Source organism: Phacochoerus africanus, chromosome 3 (genome assembly GCF_016906955.1).
Source record: "Phacochoerus africanus isolate WHEZ1 chromosome 3, ROS_Pafr_v1, whole genome shotgun sequence".
NCBI classification, from domain to species: Eukaryota; Metazoa; Chordata; class Mammalia; order Artiodactyla; family Suidae; genus Phacochoerus; species Phacochoerus africanus.
The window spans coordinates 6,144,075-6,160,186 of NC_062546.1; the positions used below are offsets into that span (position 1 = coordinate 6,144,075).

Sequence of the window (16,112 nt, forward strand, 5' to 3'; positions counted from 1 at the left end):
TCTGGCAACCATTGTTTCTCTTCTATTATTGACCTTTGTATACATGTGAGACAAAAGAAGAAGGATGGACAAACTTGCTCAAGGTCACACCGTGATGAACAGAGACAGAATCTGAGCCCAAGTCTCTTGGAAAAGACAACAGACAGATCCCACTGTGGTGCAAAGGATTAGTGGCGTCTCTGGAGCACTGGGATGCAGGTTCAATCCCCAGCCTGGCACAGTGGGTTAAGGATCTGGCGTTGCCGCAGCTGTAGTGTAGGTCAAAGCTGCAGCTCAGATCTGATCCCCGGCCTGGGAACTCCCTATGCCACGAGGTGGCCAAAAAAGAAAAAAGACAACGGACAGACTTCACGCCAACTTGTTTGGATGGTTCCTACCACCTTGGCAAACTCCAGGGGTCCATGGCAGTGCCGAAGGGCTGACCTCGAAGGCCCCATGCAGATTAGAATGCTGTCATTTGCATGTCCTTATTAAGGAAAAGCAATCTAACCAAAAACAAGACAAAGGTAATAGGATTTGGCCCTGAAATTAAACACTAGGTCCTACAAAGGTATTTAGTGCAGAGTTCGTGAATGAGGGGCTTGACTTTCCCGTTTCCTATCTGATCCCACCATGATTTTTCTGAATGAAGGCTGTGGGCGTCTTGCTGCAGTCTATTCATGTTAACATCTTCAGGCAACGAGTCTCCTACGTGCACAGATATTGCGAGAGCTGATATTCTAGGAAACTCAGTGGTTGGTTTTCGCAACATTCCGCAGACGGAAAGTTGAAACTGCCAGAATTCAAGAGAACCAGGTCAGGGAGCCTCTAATAAGGTAACTTCCCTCCCTTGACCAAGGTGTCGCTGAGAACAGTAGTTTGAATTGTCTTTTCAGAACCTAGGGAGTCTGAACACTTCCACAGCTCCCAGGAAATATGCAGCAAGGCAGGCTGCTTTTGCGTACTGAACAGGTTTGGGTATTTCCCGCTGTTTTCACGTGGACTTTCAGCCATCCAGCTCCTTGGGTGGTAGTACTTGGTCCCTGGGCCCTCGATACCGGACTTATAGAAAGTCCAACCAAACTCCAGACCCAGAATGATCAAAACACAAACGGCCTCGCAGAAACTTCAGACTGAGCTGCTGTAAAATCATCTGATTATCTGGCAGACTTTAACCTCACAAAGGTAACAAAATAGCTCCTTTGGTCAAAGCAGAATTTCATAGATTGTCAACAAATTCATCTTCATACCCGAAGGAAGGGATAATTCATGGAGGACTGGGCTTCTCCAGCTGCTATAATTAGTGATAATTCAGCTTAACAGCCTGCATTTGGATCCCAAGGTTAAAAGGGAAAAGGAATCAGAGCAGCCTGTCTGGCACGCGTGGCCTCTACCACCTGGAGTTGCTTTCGATTCTGTTTGCTTTTCTCCAAACCACACAGGTGGTGTGACCGGCTCCAGGCTTGCTCGGGGGACACAGCTCGTAGACGGGATTCTTGAAAACCCTCCCCTGTGCCAACACCCCGGAACCTTCCCTGCACATCTAAGCCAGCGGCTGTAGGGGTAGGGAAGCTCTTTCTGAGGCGGCGTTTTTGCCAAGTTCATCCTTTTGCGGAGGGGAGTGGGCACCTTTTGGGTTCTGGGTCTTCATCAAAGTTCCCGCCCTTCGAAGGCTCAGACATCTTTCGGTTACAAGGGACTGACAAACGTCCTTGGTGCAACCGGCAGCCCCATCACTGTTAATCCTCTGGATTTGTGCTCTTCGGTGGGGTTTGCCTCAGGAACCCACTTTCTTCCTAGCTCAGCTATCTACCTAGTGATGAAAAACAAATTCTAACCAGGAGTGTGCTGAAAGGGTTCTGACTACATGGCCTGCTGTTTTTTCAGAAGTAGAAGTTGTCACCCAGCGCTGATTGTTTATTTTTTTAAACATTTTTTTTTTTTTTGTTAGGGCTGCACCTGTGGCATATGGCGATTCCCAGGCTAGGGGTCTAATCGGAGCTACAGCTGCCGGCCTACATCACAGCCACAGCAACGCAGGATCCACGCTGCATCTGTGACCTATACCACAGCTCACAGCAACACCGGATCCTTAACCCACTGAGCAAGGCCATGGATGGAACCCACAGCCTCATGGTTCCTAGTTGGATTCGTTTCCACTGAGCCACGATGGGACCTCCCAATTCTGTTTACGATGTGTTTTTTAAAAAGGAGCTTCACTGATGGACATGAATGTTGGGGATGATTTTGATTAAGCTCTTTAATCACAGGAAGGGAAGCAACAGCCCAGGAGAGAAATGACTTGCCTTAACTGAGACTTGCTCTCCCAACATCTCCTTTCCTAAGGGAAACCAAAGCCTACCTTAAGGCAAAAGGTATATTTCTCTGAATGACCTAAAAAATGGAATCATAGGAGTCCCTGCTGTGGCTCAGCAAAAACATACCCAACTAATATCCATGAGGATGCAGGTTCAATCCCTGGCCTCACTCAGTGGGTTAAGAATCTGGCATTGCTGTGGCTGTGGTGTAGGACCCCAGGCTGGGAAAGTGACATATGCCTCAGGTGTGGCCCTAAATTTAAAAAGACCCCCCCCCCCCCAAAAAAAAGGAATTATACTTAAAATTCATAGAGAAGAGCAAAGACACACAGCTAAGGATGATTAAACTACAAAAATTTAGCTTCTAGAACAAAGCACTAAAGCAGCAGTGTGAAAAGTCATCAGCCCAAAGTCATAACTGCTGCTTGAAAGCTTATGTTCAAATACAAAAACATTCAAGGCAAGCTCCAAAGACAAACAAACAAAAAATAGCTTTAAATCATCATTATATACAAAATGTTTATTTTAGAAATCACATATATTTTAAAAAGTAACGTTAGCAGGAGTTCCTGTCGTGGCTCAGTGGTGACAAACCCAACTATCCATGAGGACAGAGGTTCGATCCCTGGCCTCGCTCAGCGGGTCAAGGATCTGGTGTAGCCGTGAGCCGTGGTATAGGTCGAAAATGTGGCTTGGATCCCGCATTGCTGTGGCTGTGGTGTAAGTAGGCCGGCAGCTACAGCTCTCATTAGATCCGCAGCCTGGAACCTCCATATGCCAAGGGTGCGGCCCTAAAAAGACAATTAAAAGAAAAACCCAGCAGTTCTAAGTTTTCATCCTGAGGGATTATCACTCCCCATCTGATGTGATGTCAGGGTGCAGCTGGTATAATTAAAGATGTGAGGGAACCAAGTCCAAGTAATATCCCTGGTACTCACACCAGTTTGAAACATTTATGTGATTTTTAAAAGGAAAAAAAATTGTAAAAGAAGTGTATTTTGGAAACACACAGCAGCACCTTGATCCTGTAAACAGAAGTACTGAAACTACAGATCCAATATTGAGGCTATTCCAAAAGCTGGAAAAAGTGGGCATTATGACTTCAATTCATAAGCAATTAAAAAGGTCCCATGGAACTTGAACCAGGAGTGAAGTGTGGTCATTTCAGGCAAAAACGTTAAATCTCTGCTCTACAGTTTCTTAGACTGAAAGCAAAAGCTGGAAGAAGTGACTAGTTTGGGTTGGTAATGTTTTGGATAGAACTGGTTATCCCTGTTCCTGTTCAGCGGGTCTCTTTGAGTCTTAAAAGCAGCACCCTCAGATGGCCATGCTCAAATACCGGCGAATCAGGACACAAAATAAATTTAAACTCACTAGGGACCAAAAATACAGCTCTTTGGAAACCAGATCTAAAATGCTGTGACTTAACATGTTAAGAATGCTTGGGGTGCTCCCTTTATGGCTTAACGGTTAATGAACCTGACTAGGATCTATGAGGATGAGGATCTGATGCCTGGCCTCGGTCAGTGGGTTAAGGATCCAGCGTAGCTGTGAGCTGTGGTGTAGGCCAGTGGCTGCACCTCCGATTTGACCCAGCCTGGGAACTTCCATATGCTGCAGGTGCAGCCCTAAAAAGCAAAGAAAAAAAAAAAAGACTGCTTAAAATGATTTTACAGACCAAAGAGCTAAAATGATCCTTAAGGATGATGTCTAAAGCAGAATTTTTATGGAATAAACTTCAGAAGACTATAAAATTCCTGTAACATAAAACAATTCATCTATTTGCTATCTTCATCAAATGATCCCAGATTATATTTCTAGGTACTCCTACCCAGACCATGAGGTATTTGCATTGGGAACTAAAGTAAAACCAAAGTTTATCTCTGTTTTGGGCTCTCTGACTTTTTAGCTAGAGTTGAATCCAAAGAAATACTGTCGCTGCCTAAAAAGTTTCCAGGACAAGAAAACTTGTTATTAGTTGGTTAACTGCAAAAATCTTGAGAACACAGCTCCTGTGTAGATCGGCCCGAGCAGTTATGGTTCATGCTGAAAGGAACTGAAAAATAAGATTTAAAATTACTTAAGAACAAAGTCAATCGATAGTAATCATTCATGAAGACAAGCGGCAGTGGGATCACCTGACTTTGATTAGACAGGATAGATTCTCAGTGTTCCCCGTCGAGTGGTAATCATCTCCTCAGACACACATTTACCAAGACAAGCACTGCAGGAGGTCGGATGGGAGGCGGCCACTAATGCCACCAAAGGGAAAAAGGTGCTAACACTGACGTTGCGGATCTGAGCTTTATTATCAGAATGTGTCAGAACACGGTCAGAATTTTAAGGTAGAATTGATGGATTTTTCTAAAGCGGTTTTAATGTGGCACAAAACTCTTGATTCTCAGAGCTGCATATGCCTACTTATCTGCCCAGATGTATTTTGAAAGGAAGCACACAAAGGGGATGTAGAACAGGCAGGAAAGTTGACAAATTATCCCAATGACAAGTCCTCATGGCAGATCCACTTGAGTCTAGTACACACTTTAATACCCTATCCTTCTTCAAATGATCAAGAGAGTCAAGAGAAACGGCTAGTCCTGTATTTACAAAACTGATGAAAATCACACTGGAATAATCAGTGAATGCAGAACAACTGCACAGATCTGTTTCCAACTTTTTCCACCATGATTCTCCATCAAGGTAAAAAAAGATTCTTTTGTACAAATTCCAGACGCACGTACAGGTGGCGGCACAACCGCCGAAGATGGTACAACGACTTACTACTGAGCTGGTGATGGGCCCGGGGAAGGAGGGGCAGAGGCCTCAGGGAAGGCCCTGCTAACGCGGGCAGCTCAGGTGGCCCTAGTCCGTGGTCGACCTCCGGTACCAAAACCGCGCCCGGAAGTCGTCGCTGCAGGTCATGAAGCCGGGGTTGGTGGGCGAGTGCACGATGCAGCGCACGATGTTGTTGTGGCCCAGGGAGAGCAGGTTCCGGCGCTCGGCCGTCCGCGAGTCCCAGCAGCAGAGGCTGATGGTCCTTTCGTCTGGCAGCAGCACGTAGTCCTCCGTGTGGTTGAACACGGCCTGCGTCCGGTGCACCTGCCGTCCGCTCAAGCCAGCGCCTACGCAGAGACCGAGAGGTTAAGGGTCCGGGCGCCAGGGCTACCTTCCCAAGTTCACACCTCAGACCCCCTCGACTGTCCTACTTTTGCTATTAGTTCTGGAGATGTTAAATACAACATTTTAAAATTGCTGAAGGTCATACACATTTATTGTATACTTTTGGAAGCCATAAAAAAGTATGAGAAAGAAAATCACCTCTGGGCCCCACCCATCCACCTGTGTACTGTACCTGTTGGCATTCTAATGTATTTCTAGGCATAAAAACACCTTAAAAGAGAAAAGAATACAAATGTGGTGGCGCATGACCTCTACCTTCTCTACCCTAGTTCAACTTCAGGTTGGATGCATTTCCCCATGTCTTACTGGCTGCAAAGCACCCCACCCTTTGAAAGCACCATCACCTAATGATTCTTTTCCTGCTAAGCGTGTTTAGTTTGTACCCAGCAGTACTACTGTGATGAACACTCTTTGCACAGAACACCTTATTTCTTCAGGATTAAATTCCTAGAACTAGAATCACTGAGATGTATGAACATCCACGCTCCCAAAGGAAGCTTTATGTTTTATAACCATGAATTAAAAAAACCATATTTTAGAAGTTCCCATTGTGGCTCAGCAGTAACAAACCTGACTGGGATTCACGAGGAGGGGATACGGGTTCCATCCCTGGCCCCGATCAGGGGTTAAGGATCCTGCGCTGCTGTGAGTTGTGGTGTAGGTCAAAGACGTGGCTCAGATCCTGTGTTGCTCTGCTGTGGTGTAGGCCAGTGGCTGTAGCTCCGATTCAACCCATAGCCTGGGAACTTCCATATGCCGAGGGTGCAAGCCTAAAAAGCAAAACAAAAAACAAAACCCCACACCTACCATCTTCCATGTTTAAAGTATTAAAAAAGAAATGCCTGATAATTTTACACCCTCTGACTGCATTTTAATGAATGTCTGTTCCATGTATCTCTGCATGCCGTACACTCATTTGTAAATTACACCAATCAGGGCACACAGCATATGCTGTTTTATTCAGCAGTATGTGGTAGAGATCTACAAAGAGGGAATGTAGCTTAACAGATAGAAGCACAAACTTGGGTGTCAGACCTGGGCTCAGTGCTTACTGTGATGTGACCTTGAACAAACGACTTCACATCCTTAGGCCTTAATTTTCTCTATTCCACCAAGATAACTACAGCACTTGCCCACGAGGTGTCGTGGGGATTATAATGAGGGGAGATGACCCTCCATGCAGCGGAAGTGTTCAACAAACACCACTGAGTACTTAGCCTTATTATTTTTTCGAGTATTTACTTTTAAAGTCTAGATGCCGGTGAAAGGATCCCTAACGATTTCCTCAGCGCTCCTTCTGGACGTTCATCTTGTACCTCACTTTCCCCTACTCTAGATGATGAGGTGGTGGATATCTTACTTTCATTTTTTGGCTGCACACACAGCACTGGAAATTCTCTGACCAGGGATCAAAACCCGTGCCACAGTGGCGACCCGAGTCACAGCAGTGACAACCCCGGATCCTTCACCCAAAACAAGAGAACTCTGGGAGGGATGTCTTTTTATGTGTGTGTGTGTGGATGCTTGCCCAAGAGTCTTTTTAGGCTGAGTTTTTTTTTTTTCTTCTTTTTTTAGGGCCCCAACTATGGCATTTGGAAATTCCCAGGCTAGGGGTTGAACCTGCACCCTCATGGATACTAGGTGGGTTCTTGGTCTGTTAAGCCACAATGGGAACTCTTAGACTGGATTTCTAAGAGCAGATGTAGCAAGTCAAAAATACATATGTTTAAAATTTTGATATATGATGGCAAGCTGCCCTTCAGAAATATTTTACCAATCGACTCCTAACAATGCAATTTCCTAAAATGTTTATCAATACTAGGTAATATTAGTCGTTTAAATTCCTGAAAACTGGCAACCAAAAAAGATACTTTCACTTTAATTTCGTAGCTTATAGTGAGGTTGGTCATTGTTTCTTGGGTTCACTGACCAGCGTCTGACATGTTTATTATACATGCCGTGAATATTTTCTCCCTAGTCCAGCATTTCAATATTGTTTACAGTATCTTAAATTAACTTTTAACATCAAAAATTCTAATGTTTACTTGATAGTTTTCACTTTTCCTTATTTCAAGAGGCCTTTGAATTCTAATGAAACATTAAAACTGGAAAAGCAGATCTAAACATGCTCACATAAGTCTTAAACTGTGAATTAGAAAAAAAGGAATTTCCCAATTCTCCAGCAAAACAAACCTAATCCGCCACATAATCATAAGCCGTCCCATAACATTTATAAAACAAAAATGACTCTTCCCCAGACCTGCCAGCTGTACCATCTACACCAGAAGCCGAGACAGGGCAGGAAGCAAACTGTGTTACAGAGACAACCCTAAGACAGGTCATGCTGCACCCTAGTGGCTCAGATGACACTAACACCTCAATTTGCTTCTCTAAAATGCTAATTTATTAACACTCCAGCAGGGTCCCTTACAACAACGTTTTCTTGTGCGTTTTAAAGTTCTGGTTATGGTGAGTGTAGGAACATCTCACAACAGAGGAAACTAGCTGAAGTTTCCTACCAAACAGTCTTTGCTGCTGTAAAAGGAACTGAAGTATGAAACACAGTATTTAGCACTATCAAACAACTACACTTGAACACCGACTACTCCTGACGGGGTAACAGATCTCCTGAAGAGAGCTCGCTGGTACAACGGCTGTAATTAGAGACCACTGTGCACTCATGAGAAGCAGACTGACTTCTTTTTGTCTTTCTGTCTCAAGGGCCCACTGTGCACCCGGGTTCAGAATACCGTGCTCTCCCCTGGGGGCCGCCTCTCCTCCCTCAGGAATGAGGCTTCTCTTGGGACGGCTTTCATGTTTTTGTGGGAAACGGGCAGGCCACTGGTCTACCAACGGACCCCCGAATTCTCAAGTATTCCGTGCACGCAATCAGATCTAGTTTTAGCTGTGGCATGTTGAGAAGAGCCAAGTTAAGAAACAGTGGTGCTATTTCCAACTCTGCCTCTTATTTGATTCACAGACGTATTGTGAGGAGCTCTTGAGGATCCAAAAGAGCGTTCCAGAAACTAAAATGCTACAGAACTGTGAGGTAATAGCAGCTTCTCACATACCTGTGTATCTGACCAGCGTTCGTCCCGTTGATATTTCCCAAAGTTTAGCTACAGAGTCTTTTCCGCTTGACAGGATGTATTTAGAATTTTTAGAAAAAATGGCAGAACAAACTTCAGCACCGTCATGTGCTTTCTCGAAAGTTGTGATGCATCGATTTGAAACGCCATCCCATAATTTGATGCAGCCGTCCTTGCTACCAGTCACGTACATATTGGCGCTAGGATTGTAATTAACGGAACATATAGCATCGGTGTGTTGATCTTGAGGATTGCAAGAGACGAAACACTGAAAGGTGTTGATGTCATAAAGCCGAAGAGTAGGATGCTGAGTGCCAACAAGTATAAAGTCTCCGGAGGGATGGAAAGAGATGGAACGTAACATTTCAGCTTCCTGTGAGGAAAGAGACATTAAGGATTAAGGGACCAAGTGGTGAACAGGTCAACCTAGAGAAATTGTGGAAAATACCTGGCTGATACAAAGAACCAAAAAACAATCAGGTAGTACATGGGTATGAGAAGAACAAGGAACTTTCTGGAATACATCAAAGTATCATTGAACAAAGACTTCCAAAATTATTTACTGGTGAGATTGCTCCGAAGACCAGAGAAGTGAGCTTCATTATTTACAAATAAACAGTGGGTGAACTCAGAGGGGAGTATTATCAATCTATGAAACACTCACATACGATTAATGAATAAACATAAACACAACTTGTATACAAGTATAAGAACAGCTTCTTTACTTTGTGCTGTGGTTCCAAATATGGAGTCAAAAATTTAAGGATTTTTTTTTTTTTTTTGGTCTTTTCTAGGGCTGCACCCACGGCATATGGAGGTTCCTGGGCTAGGAGTCTAATGGGAGCTGTAGCCGCCGGCCCACACAACCACAGCAATTCGGGATCCCAGCTGAGTCTGCGACCTACACCACAGCTCACAGCAACACCGGATCCTTAACCCACTGAGCAAAGCCAGGGATCAAACCTTATTAACCACTGCGCCACAACGGGAACTCCAAAAATTTAAGGAATTATTAAAAAGTAGAAGCGGAGTTCCCGTCGTGGCGCAGTGGTTAATGAATCCGACTGGGTACCATGAGGTTGCGGGTTCGGTCCCTGCCCTCGCTCAGTGGGTTAACGATCCGGCGTTGCCGTGAGCTGTGGTGTAGGCTGCAGACGCGGCTCGGATCCTACGTTGCTGTGGCTCTGGCGTAGGCCGGTGGCTGCAGCTCCGATTCGACCCCTGGCCTGAGAACCTCCATATGCCGCAGGAGCGGCCCAAGGAATAGCAACAACAACAACAAAAAAGACAAAAAAAAAAGTAGAAGCCACTACCAAAACATTAGTATACCTGAACTGTATATTCAAAATAGGGCACCGAATGTTGCTTTCCCAGCAAACACTCGTTAGTTTCAACTGAGGGATTTTTGTAATTCCTGGAAGGTACACTTTAGAGAAGGTGGTTGTGGTTCGTCTCTAAAGAGTCACTTTAAAGAGTGACGTGGACTCTGATCTGTGACCAGCGGCTGTTCGGGTTGCAGGGGAAGTGGGCACAGGACAGCATGTGCACTGTGCCACTCCAGGCAGGCACTGCGTCCCTGCCGCCGTCCTCTTGTTTTACAGAATGAGAACTGAGACTACTTTTTTTTAATGACCACACCTGTGGTACATGTAAGTTCCTGGAACCCGAGCCACAGCTGCAGGCAACTCTGGGTCCTTTAACCCTCCGCGCCAGGCTGGCAACCAAATGCATGCCACTGCATTGACGTGAGCCGCCGCAGTCGGGTTCTTAATCCACTGTGCCGCAGCAGGACTTCAAGACTACTTTTAAAGAGATGAGCCGCACGGTAGCTCACTGTATTTATGAAGGGGAAAAAAAAGCACAAAGCTCCTTTCCAAACATTTCTAACCTGAATGTATTTGAAGGCTCTTTTTGCAGATGGTTTGGAATAATCGAATAATTTAAGAGTGTAATCCCTTGAGCCAGAAGCAAGGATCTGTTCTGTTGGGTGGAAGGCGAGACATGTGACTTCATCCACGTGGTCGTAAAGAGTTCGGATCACTGGGTGGTTTTCCATATTCTGCTGTGCGGTCTCGTTCATCATGACCTAGGTCAGCAAGAAGAGAAGAGAGGCTCAAGGTGCAGAACCCGTCCGACTCAAAGCACAGTCCACCGCTCCGCTCAGGAAAGCTGGTTTAAACTGTGCCCTTGTTCTCCCAAGAATGAACTACCAAAGGAAAACGGCAAGAATACTCCTGCGATTTTTACCTCTATTGGCATGGCACTTTTGGCCAACATTCTTTCCGTGTCAAGTATTTTTATGGAAGCATCAGCAGATCCAGTAGCTATTAACTGCCCATCTCTACTATAGGTAGCTACACGACATGGTCCTTTATGGGATGTGACATAGCATGTTTCGTACTCTGAGGCCTCTGGGGACATAGTCTGGACGTCCGCATCAAACTCCAGGTCAATTCCTGTGCCAGGGGCGACTGTATCTGACCGACCAATTGCATACTGAACGGCAGTGTCATCATTTTCCATTCCTGAAAAGAATAACAATTAAAGGTGGGGAACAAAAAGGTTATTTTAAAGGGCAAGACCAAGTTCTGGATCTGAACTGGGAAAGGTGCTTGCCAATGTCAACTTACTATTTCTTGGAACAGCATGACATCTAATACTGTACAAAATCACGTACATTGACCTGACGGCACACACAGAGACAATGCTGTCAGGCATATGGGTTGTGGCAGGTTAGGCTCCAACAGCAAAGTCATCTCTCTAGACAGCTACATCCACAGTTTTCTACTTTAACCACACTACAGAAACTCAAAAGAAGCAGTTCTGTAGTTGTCCATTCCTTCCCATCCTGATTTTTAATACTTTTAGTGTTGAGAACTGTTAGTAGGAGCTCTGAAATTCATTAGGTCAGATATATTGTTAGCATTAATACAGTGAAACATTTTTGAAAATTGAGGTTTTTTCTTTTTTTTGGCTTTTTGCCATTCCTTGGGCCGCTCCTGCAGCATATGGAGGTTCCCAGGCCAGGGGTCGAATTGGAGCTGTAGCCACCAGCCTACGCCAGAGCCACAGCAACGCGGGATCCAAACCGTGTCTGCAGCCTACACCACAGCTCACGGCAATGCCAGATCCTTAACCCACTGAGCAAGGCCAGGGATTGAACCCGCAACCTCATGGTTCCTAGTTGGATTCGTTAACCAATGCGCCACAATGGGAACTCCGAAAGTTGAGCTTTAAGTACACTGAAGTTTATCAAGAATACGCATTTTAAGTTTAAAAATAACTTGGCATATAAACAGTGTTTATTAGTACAGGAAAAATTAGAAATACAGACAAACAAAAAATAAAAAATAACCTTGTTTATCAGAGGTAATTACTGTTTTATCATGGTGGCAGGAGTTCTTCTGGACCTTCCTCCATGTACACAATTGTTTCATTTCTTAAAAAATAATGGAGTTCCTCCTGTAGTACAGCAGGTTAAGGATCTAACCTTGCCTCTGTGGTGGTGCAGGTTTGTTTGATCCCCGGCCTGGCACAATGGGTTAAAAGGATCCGGCATTGTGTAGCTGAGGCTCAGATTCGATCCCTGGCCCGGGAACGTCCATGTGCCACAGGTGTGGCCATAAAAAAGGCAAACTAACCAAAAAACCTCATACTATGTAACGCAGTGTGACCTAACTTGGTCATTTAATCATACAAAATAAACACCTGGCCAGTGTAATAAATGTGATCTACAACAAGTTGTTGGATCCAATTTTACCGATACAAGAACATTTATGACCAATTTATGTCGCTGGACATTTCCGCGGAATTGATTTTATCTCCTCAGGCAGATTCTCACAATTTACATTGCAAGGCAAAAGGTGTAAACATGTCGGACGATTCTCTACTCCATCTAGTGCTTTCTATGACCCAGGCAAGCACCAGGATATACTGCTGCACAAGAAGAAGTTCAAGGCCTTTATCAAATGTGCAGTCTTTTGGGGGGAGGTGCTATAGATGGTGGGAAACAATGAAGAAAACCTCAGGCAGTGATTCAGTCACGAAGGAAACGGGAGTGTTGTTTTAGAGCAACGGGGGAAGTACCGGGAAGATATCTGGGTTATTTTAGGAGAGAAGAAGAGGCATCTGAGGTGACCACTTGAGCTGAGACTTCAACCAAGTCCGTAACAATGGCAGAAAGCTCCAGATGATTCGTATGCCGATCCTTTGGCTAGAACCGGCTGGACACCATCACAATCTGGATCTCTGCCTACTCCTTCACCATCTAGCACTGGTGAAAAACATCTGAAACCTTGTCACGGACACAAGGAACTTGCACGCACGAGTTACCTAGTTTGATGAGATGCAGGAGCTGCTCTGAGGGTGCACAGACAGACTGAGGCTTGATTTCATTGATGAGGCCGTTAGCAATGCTGATGTAGCCATCATAGAGCAGCTGGCTGATGATCAGCTTGTAGAGCTGCTGACGGTCCTTCAAGCCCACTTTGGTTCTGTACATCTTAGAGAGGAAGACAGTTTCCCTGCCAGCTGCAAGAGAGAAGACAAGCGGATGATGAAGGGCAGAGGCACTGGGCCATCACAGAAGCAACACAGGAATCTGGTCAGACCTTCAGGGCTGAAACCCCAGCTCTATCAGCTGCGTTTTATTCGGTCAACAGCCCTGTTTCTCTGGGAGCAGGTTCACAGCTGTTAAATAGGTTCGTGAAGGTTCAACAAGATGGTGCATGCAGAGCATGGAGCGCAGCAGCACGAAGAAACTGTTCAAATCCTGTTAGCCAATATTTACAGTGGGACTTCTCTTCTTCAACTTTTCTTTTCTGCCAAACTACCCACCTGTGATTTTTATTCTTTACTGCTATCCCACAGTCTTCCATTTCTTCTGTTAATAAAACACTGGCTCATGTTTGCAATGGGAAAGACAGCTGGTATCGTCAGATGTCTAGACACTACTGCCTGCACCAGCTGAGCTGTTAGGTTTACTTATGTTCATTCTTAACATATGTTTTAAGGCAACTAAGCTTGTTAAATTCTATGATTTCCTTAGGCAGTAAATCAAAACATGAGACTAAAAAGCTACTGTGCTATGAAAATGAAATCAAGTTGAATGCTTCGGAAAGATTCAAAGATCAATGGCTTAATAAAATACTGGCAGAGCTCCCGTCGTGGTGCAGTGGTTAATGAATCCAACTAGGAACCATGGGGTTGCGGGTTCGATCCCTGGCCTTGCTCAGTGGGTTAAGGATTGGGCGTTGCAGTGAGCTGTAGGTGTAGGTCGCAGATAAAATAATGGCAAATGGGATATGGTGAAACAACTATAAAAAATGGAAAAATCTGAAGGGCTATGCACTCAGGCTGGTTTATAAGGGCTCAAGTTCTCCCTTGTCTTAGAGAAAAAAACTGTAGATGCTGGTTTTTGGTTTGTGCAAAAACAAAAACTCCAAATGGTGGACATGATTAGATAACTTGATTATAAAAATCAATGTCTGTACATAAATGTAGGTCTGTACAGATGCCGGAAGGCTGCCGGAGCAAACAGCAATAAAGAATAAAAGTCATGGAGAAGAGACTTGTGGTTGCCGAGGGGGAAGGGGTGGGGTGGACTGGGAGCTTGGGGTTAATCCATGCAAACTATTGCCTTTGGAATGGATTAGCAATGAGATCCTGCTGTGTAGCACTGGGAACTATGTCTAGTCACTTACGATGGAGCATGATAATGTGAGAAAAAAGAATGTATACATGTATGTGTAACTGGGTCACCATGCTGTATGGGAGAAAAAAAAATTGTATTGGGGAAATAACAACAACAACAACAAAAAGTCAAAGGCATATAGGTAGCTGTGGCAGAGAAGAAAACTGGAAGGCAGAAGCACAGGAGAGATGATTATGAAAAGGGGCAGTGAGTGGGCAGCTAACACTGGTATCTACTGGTATTGTTGTACCTCACAGGGGTGACTGCAAGTGGGAGGTGTTGTGGGGAACAGTGTTTTTTAACTACACACTGCCCCCTGGAGAATTACTGAGGCTAATGATAATAAGAATAGCTAACATTTATTGAGTTTTTTTTTTTTTACCATATTTCCTCTCAATTAATCCTAAAAACCCTATAAAGGAGGTTCAGTAATCCTGTTTACAGGTGAGTAGGGGCAATAGCTTGGCCAAGGTCTACTGCCCAAGGAACGTGAATTAGAATGCAGGTGATTTGACTCTAGAGACTGTGCTGTTTCCACTGCCTGTAGTGCTCCTTAAAAATTTAATGAACCAGCAAAAATCCATTAGACATTTAATACAGTAATACACATGTTGTAAGCAACTAATATGCATTACCTTGTTCAGTCCTCATCAAATCCCATTTTAGAGGTAGAGAGGCCCAGAGAGATTAACTTAACCCAGGACCCAAGAGCTTGTAAATGGCAGAACCTGAACCTTAAACTAGTCTATTTGAGCCCAGAGCCTGAGTTCTTACTGTGCTGCACTGATGAGTGTTAATACCAACAGCTAACATTTACTAAGCAATTGCCAAACACCACGCTAAACTCTTAAGATATATTTAAAGTATACGGAGAAAAAACAAATTATATATATACACACACATATATACATACACCCACTAGGACACAACAGAGATGATCAAACTGGCTCAAAAAGGTTAGGAAACACTGCAAACAGTAGGAAACACTGCAAACAGAATGCTGCTGCGAAACTCGTCCAAGGTTAAAGTGGCCACTGGGATTGCCCACACCAGAGCCCAGAGCTTGAGCACTATTCCATCCTGTATCTCCACTTAAGCCAGGAGCATCAGGAGGCGTACCAAAGGATTAAAATAAGAAAGACAGGACAAGCCCTGCTTCCCAACTCCCAAAGAACGTTCGCTCGCTGGGCGAGTAAGTGCCTAATTACCATCCCCAATTTGCAGGTGAAGGGGCTGCGGCCAGAGGATAGGAAGAGGCCCACCCAGGACTGGTCGTACCTGGAGTTGGAAGGAGCACCGCGGCAAGAACACAGACGCCCCCCTCACCGTACGTTCCGCTATCACCCGGACCTAGAGGCCAAGTGGGGATGGACAAGAGAGTGAGAGCGAGGCCTTTGAAGAGGAGGAGCAAATGCAGCCTTAGCCTGGCAACTCAGGGCACAGGCCGCATCGCTCACCGTCGACCCTTCCCGCCTCGCCCCTTCCTGTGGTCTCCCAAAGGGCCCAGCCGACCGCACCAGCCACTCTCCGCGAACCCCGGGCCCCCCATACCCGCTCTCTCCGGTCTCCCGCTCTCTCCTAGAAAAATGGAGACGCGAATCCTGCCCAATCGATCGCTCCGCGTGCAGGTGCACTGCGCACGCGCAAAGGGCGTCACGCCGAGCGCTGCGCTATCGATCGAACCCACTCGTTCCTGCCCTTCTCGCCATCTTACTCACGGGCGTGTTCGGGAGGTTCGTTCACCTCCTCAGACTTTATCTCCTACGCAGGGGCCCTGACGCCAAAGCCCTGCTGTCTCACCGATAAATGTCAGACCCGGAGAGCCCTGTGGGCTCTCGAACGGCCTCGGATGTG

At 45.3% G+C, this 16,112-nt stretch overlaps 1 protein-coding gene across 3 annotated transcripts; it reads right to left on the minus strand.

Moving 5' to 3' along the window:
• Positions 1-4,582: 4,582 nt before the first annotated feature.
• Positions 4,583-16,110, minus strand: CSTF1 (cleavage stimulation factor subunit 1). 3 transcript variants are annotated; one of them, XM_047770815.1, is made up of 7 exons: positions 15,977-16,110; positions 15,537-15,608; positions 12,899-13,096; positions 10,814-11,091; positions 10,455-10,652; positions 8,549-8,939; positions 4,583-5,419 (listed from the first exon to the last, which is right to left on the minus strand). In XM_047770815.1, exons 3-7 carry the CDS (start codon positions 13,065-13,067, stop codon positions 5,160-5,162), a joined length of 1,296 nt encoding a protein of 431 aa, XP_047626771.1. In that variant the 5' UTR covers positions 13,068-13,096; positions 15,537-15,608; positions 15,977-16,110; the 3' UTR covers positions 4,583-5,159. The 3 variants fall into 3 exon arrangements, with proteins under 3 accessions (XP_047626771.1, XP_047626770.1, XP_047626773.1); XM_047770814.1 differs by lacking the exon at positions 15,977-16,110 and adding an exon at positions 15,810-15,902; XM_047770817.1 differs by lacking the exons at positions 15,537-15,608; positions 15,977-16,110 and adding an exon at positions 15,810-15,903.
• Positions 16,111-16,112: the final 2 nt, after the last annotated feature.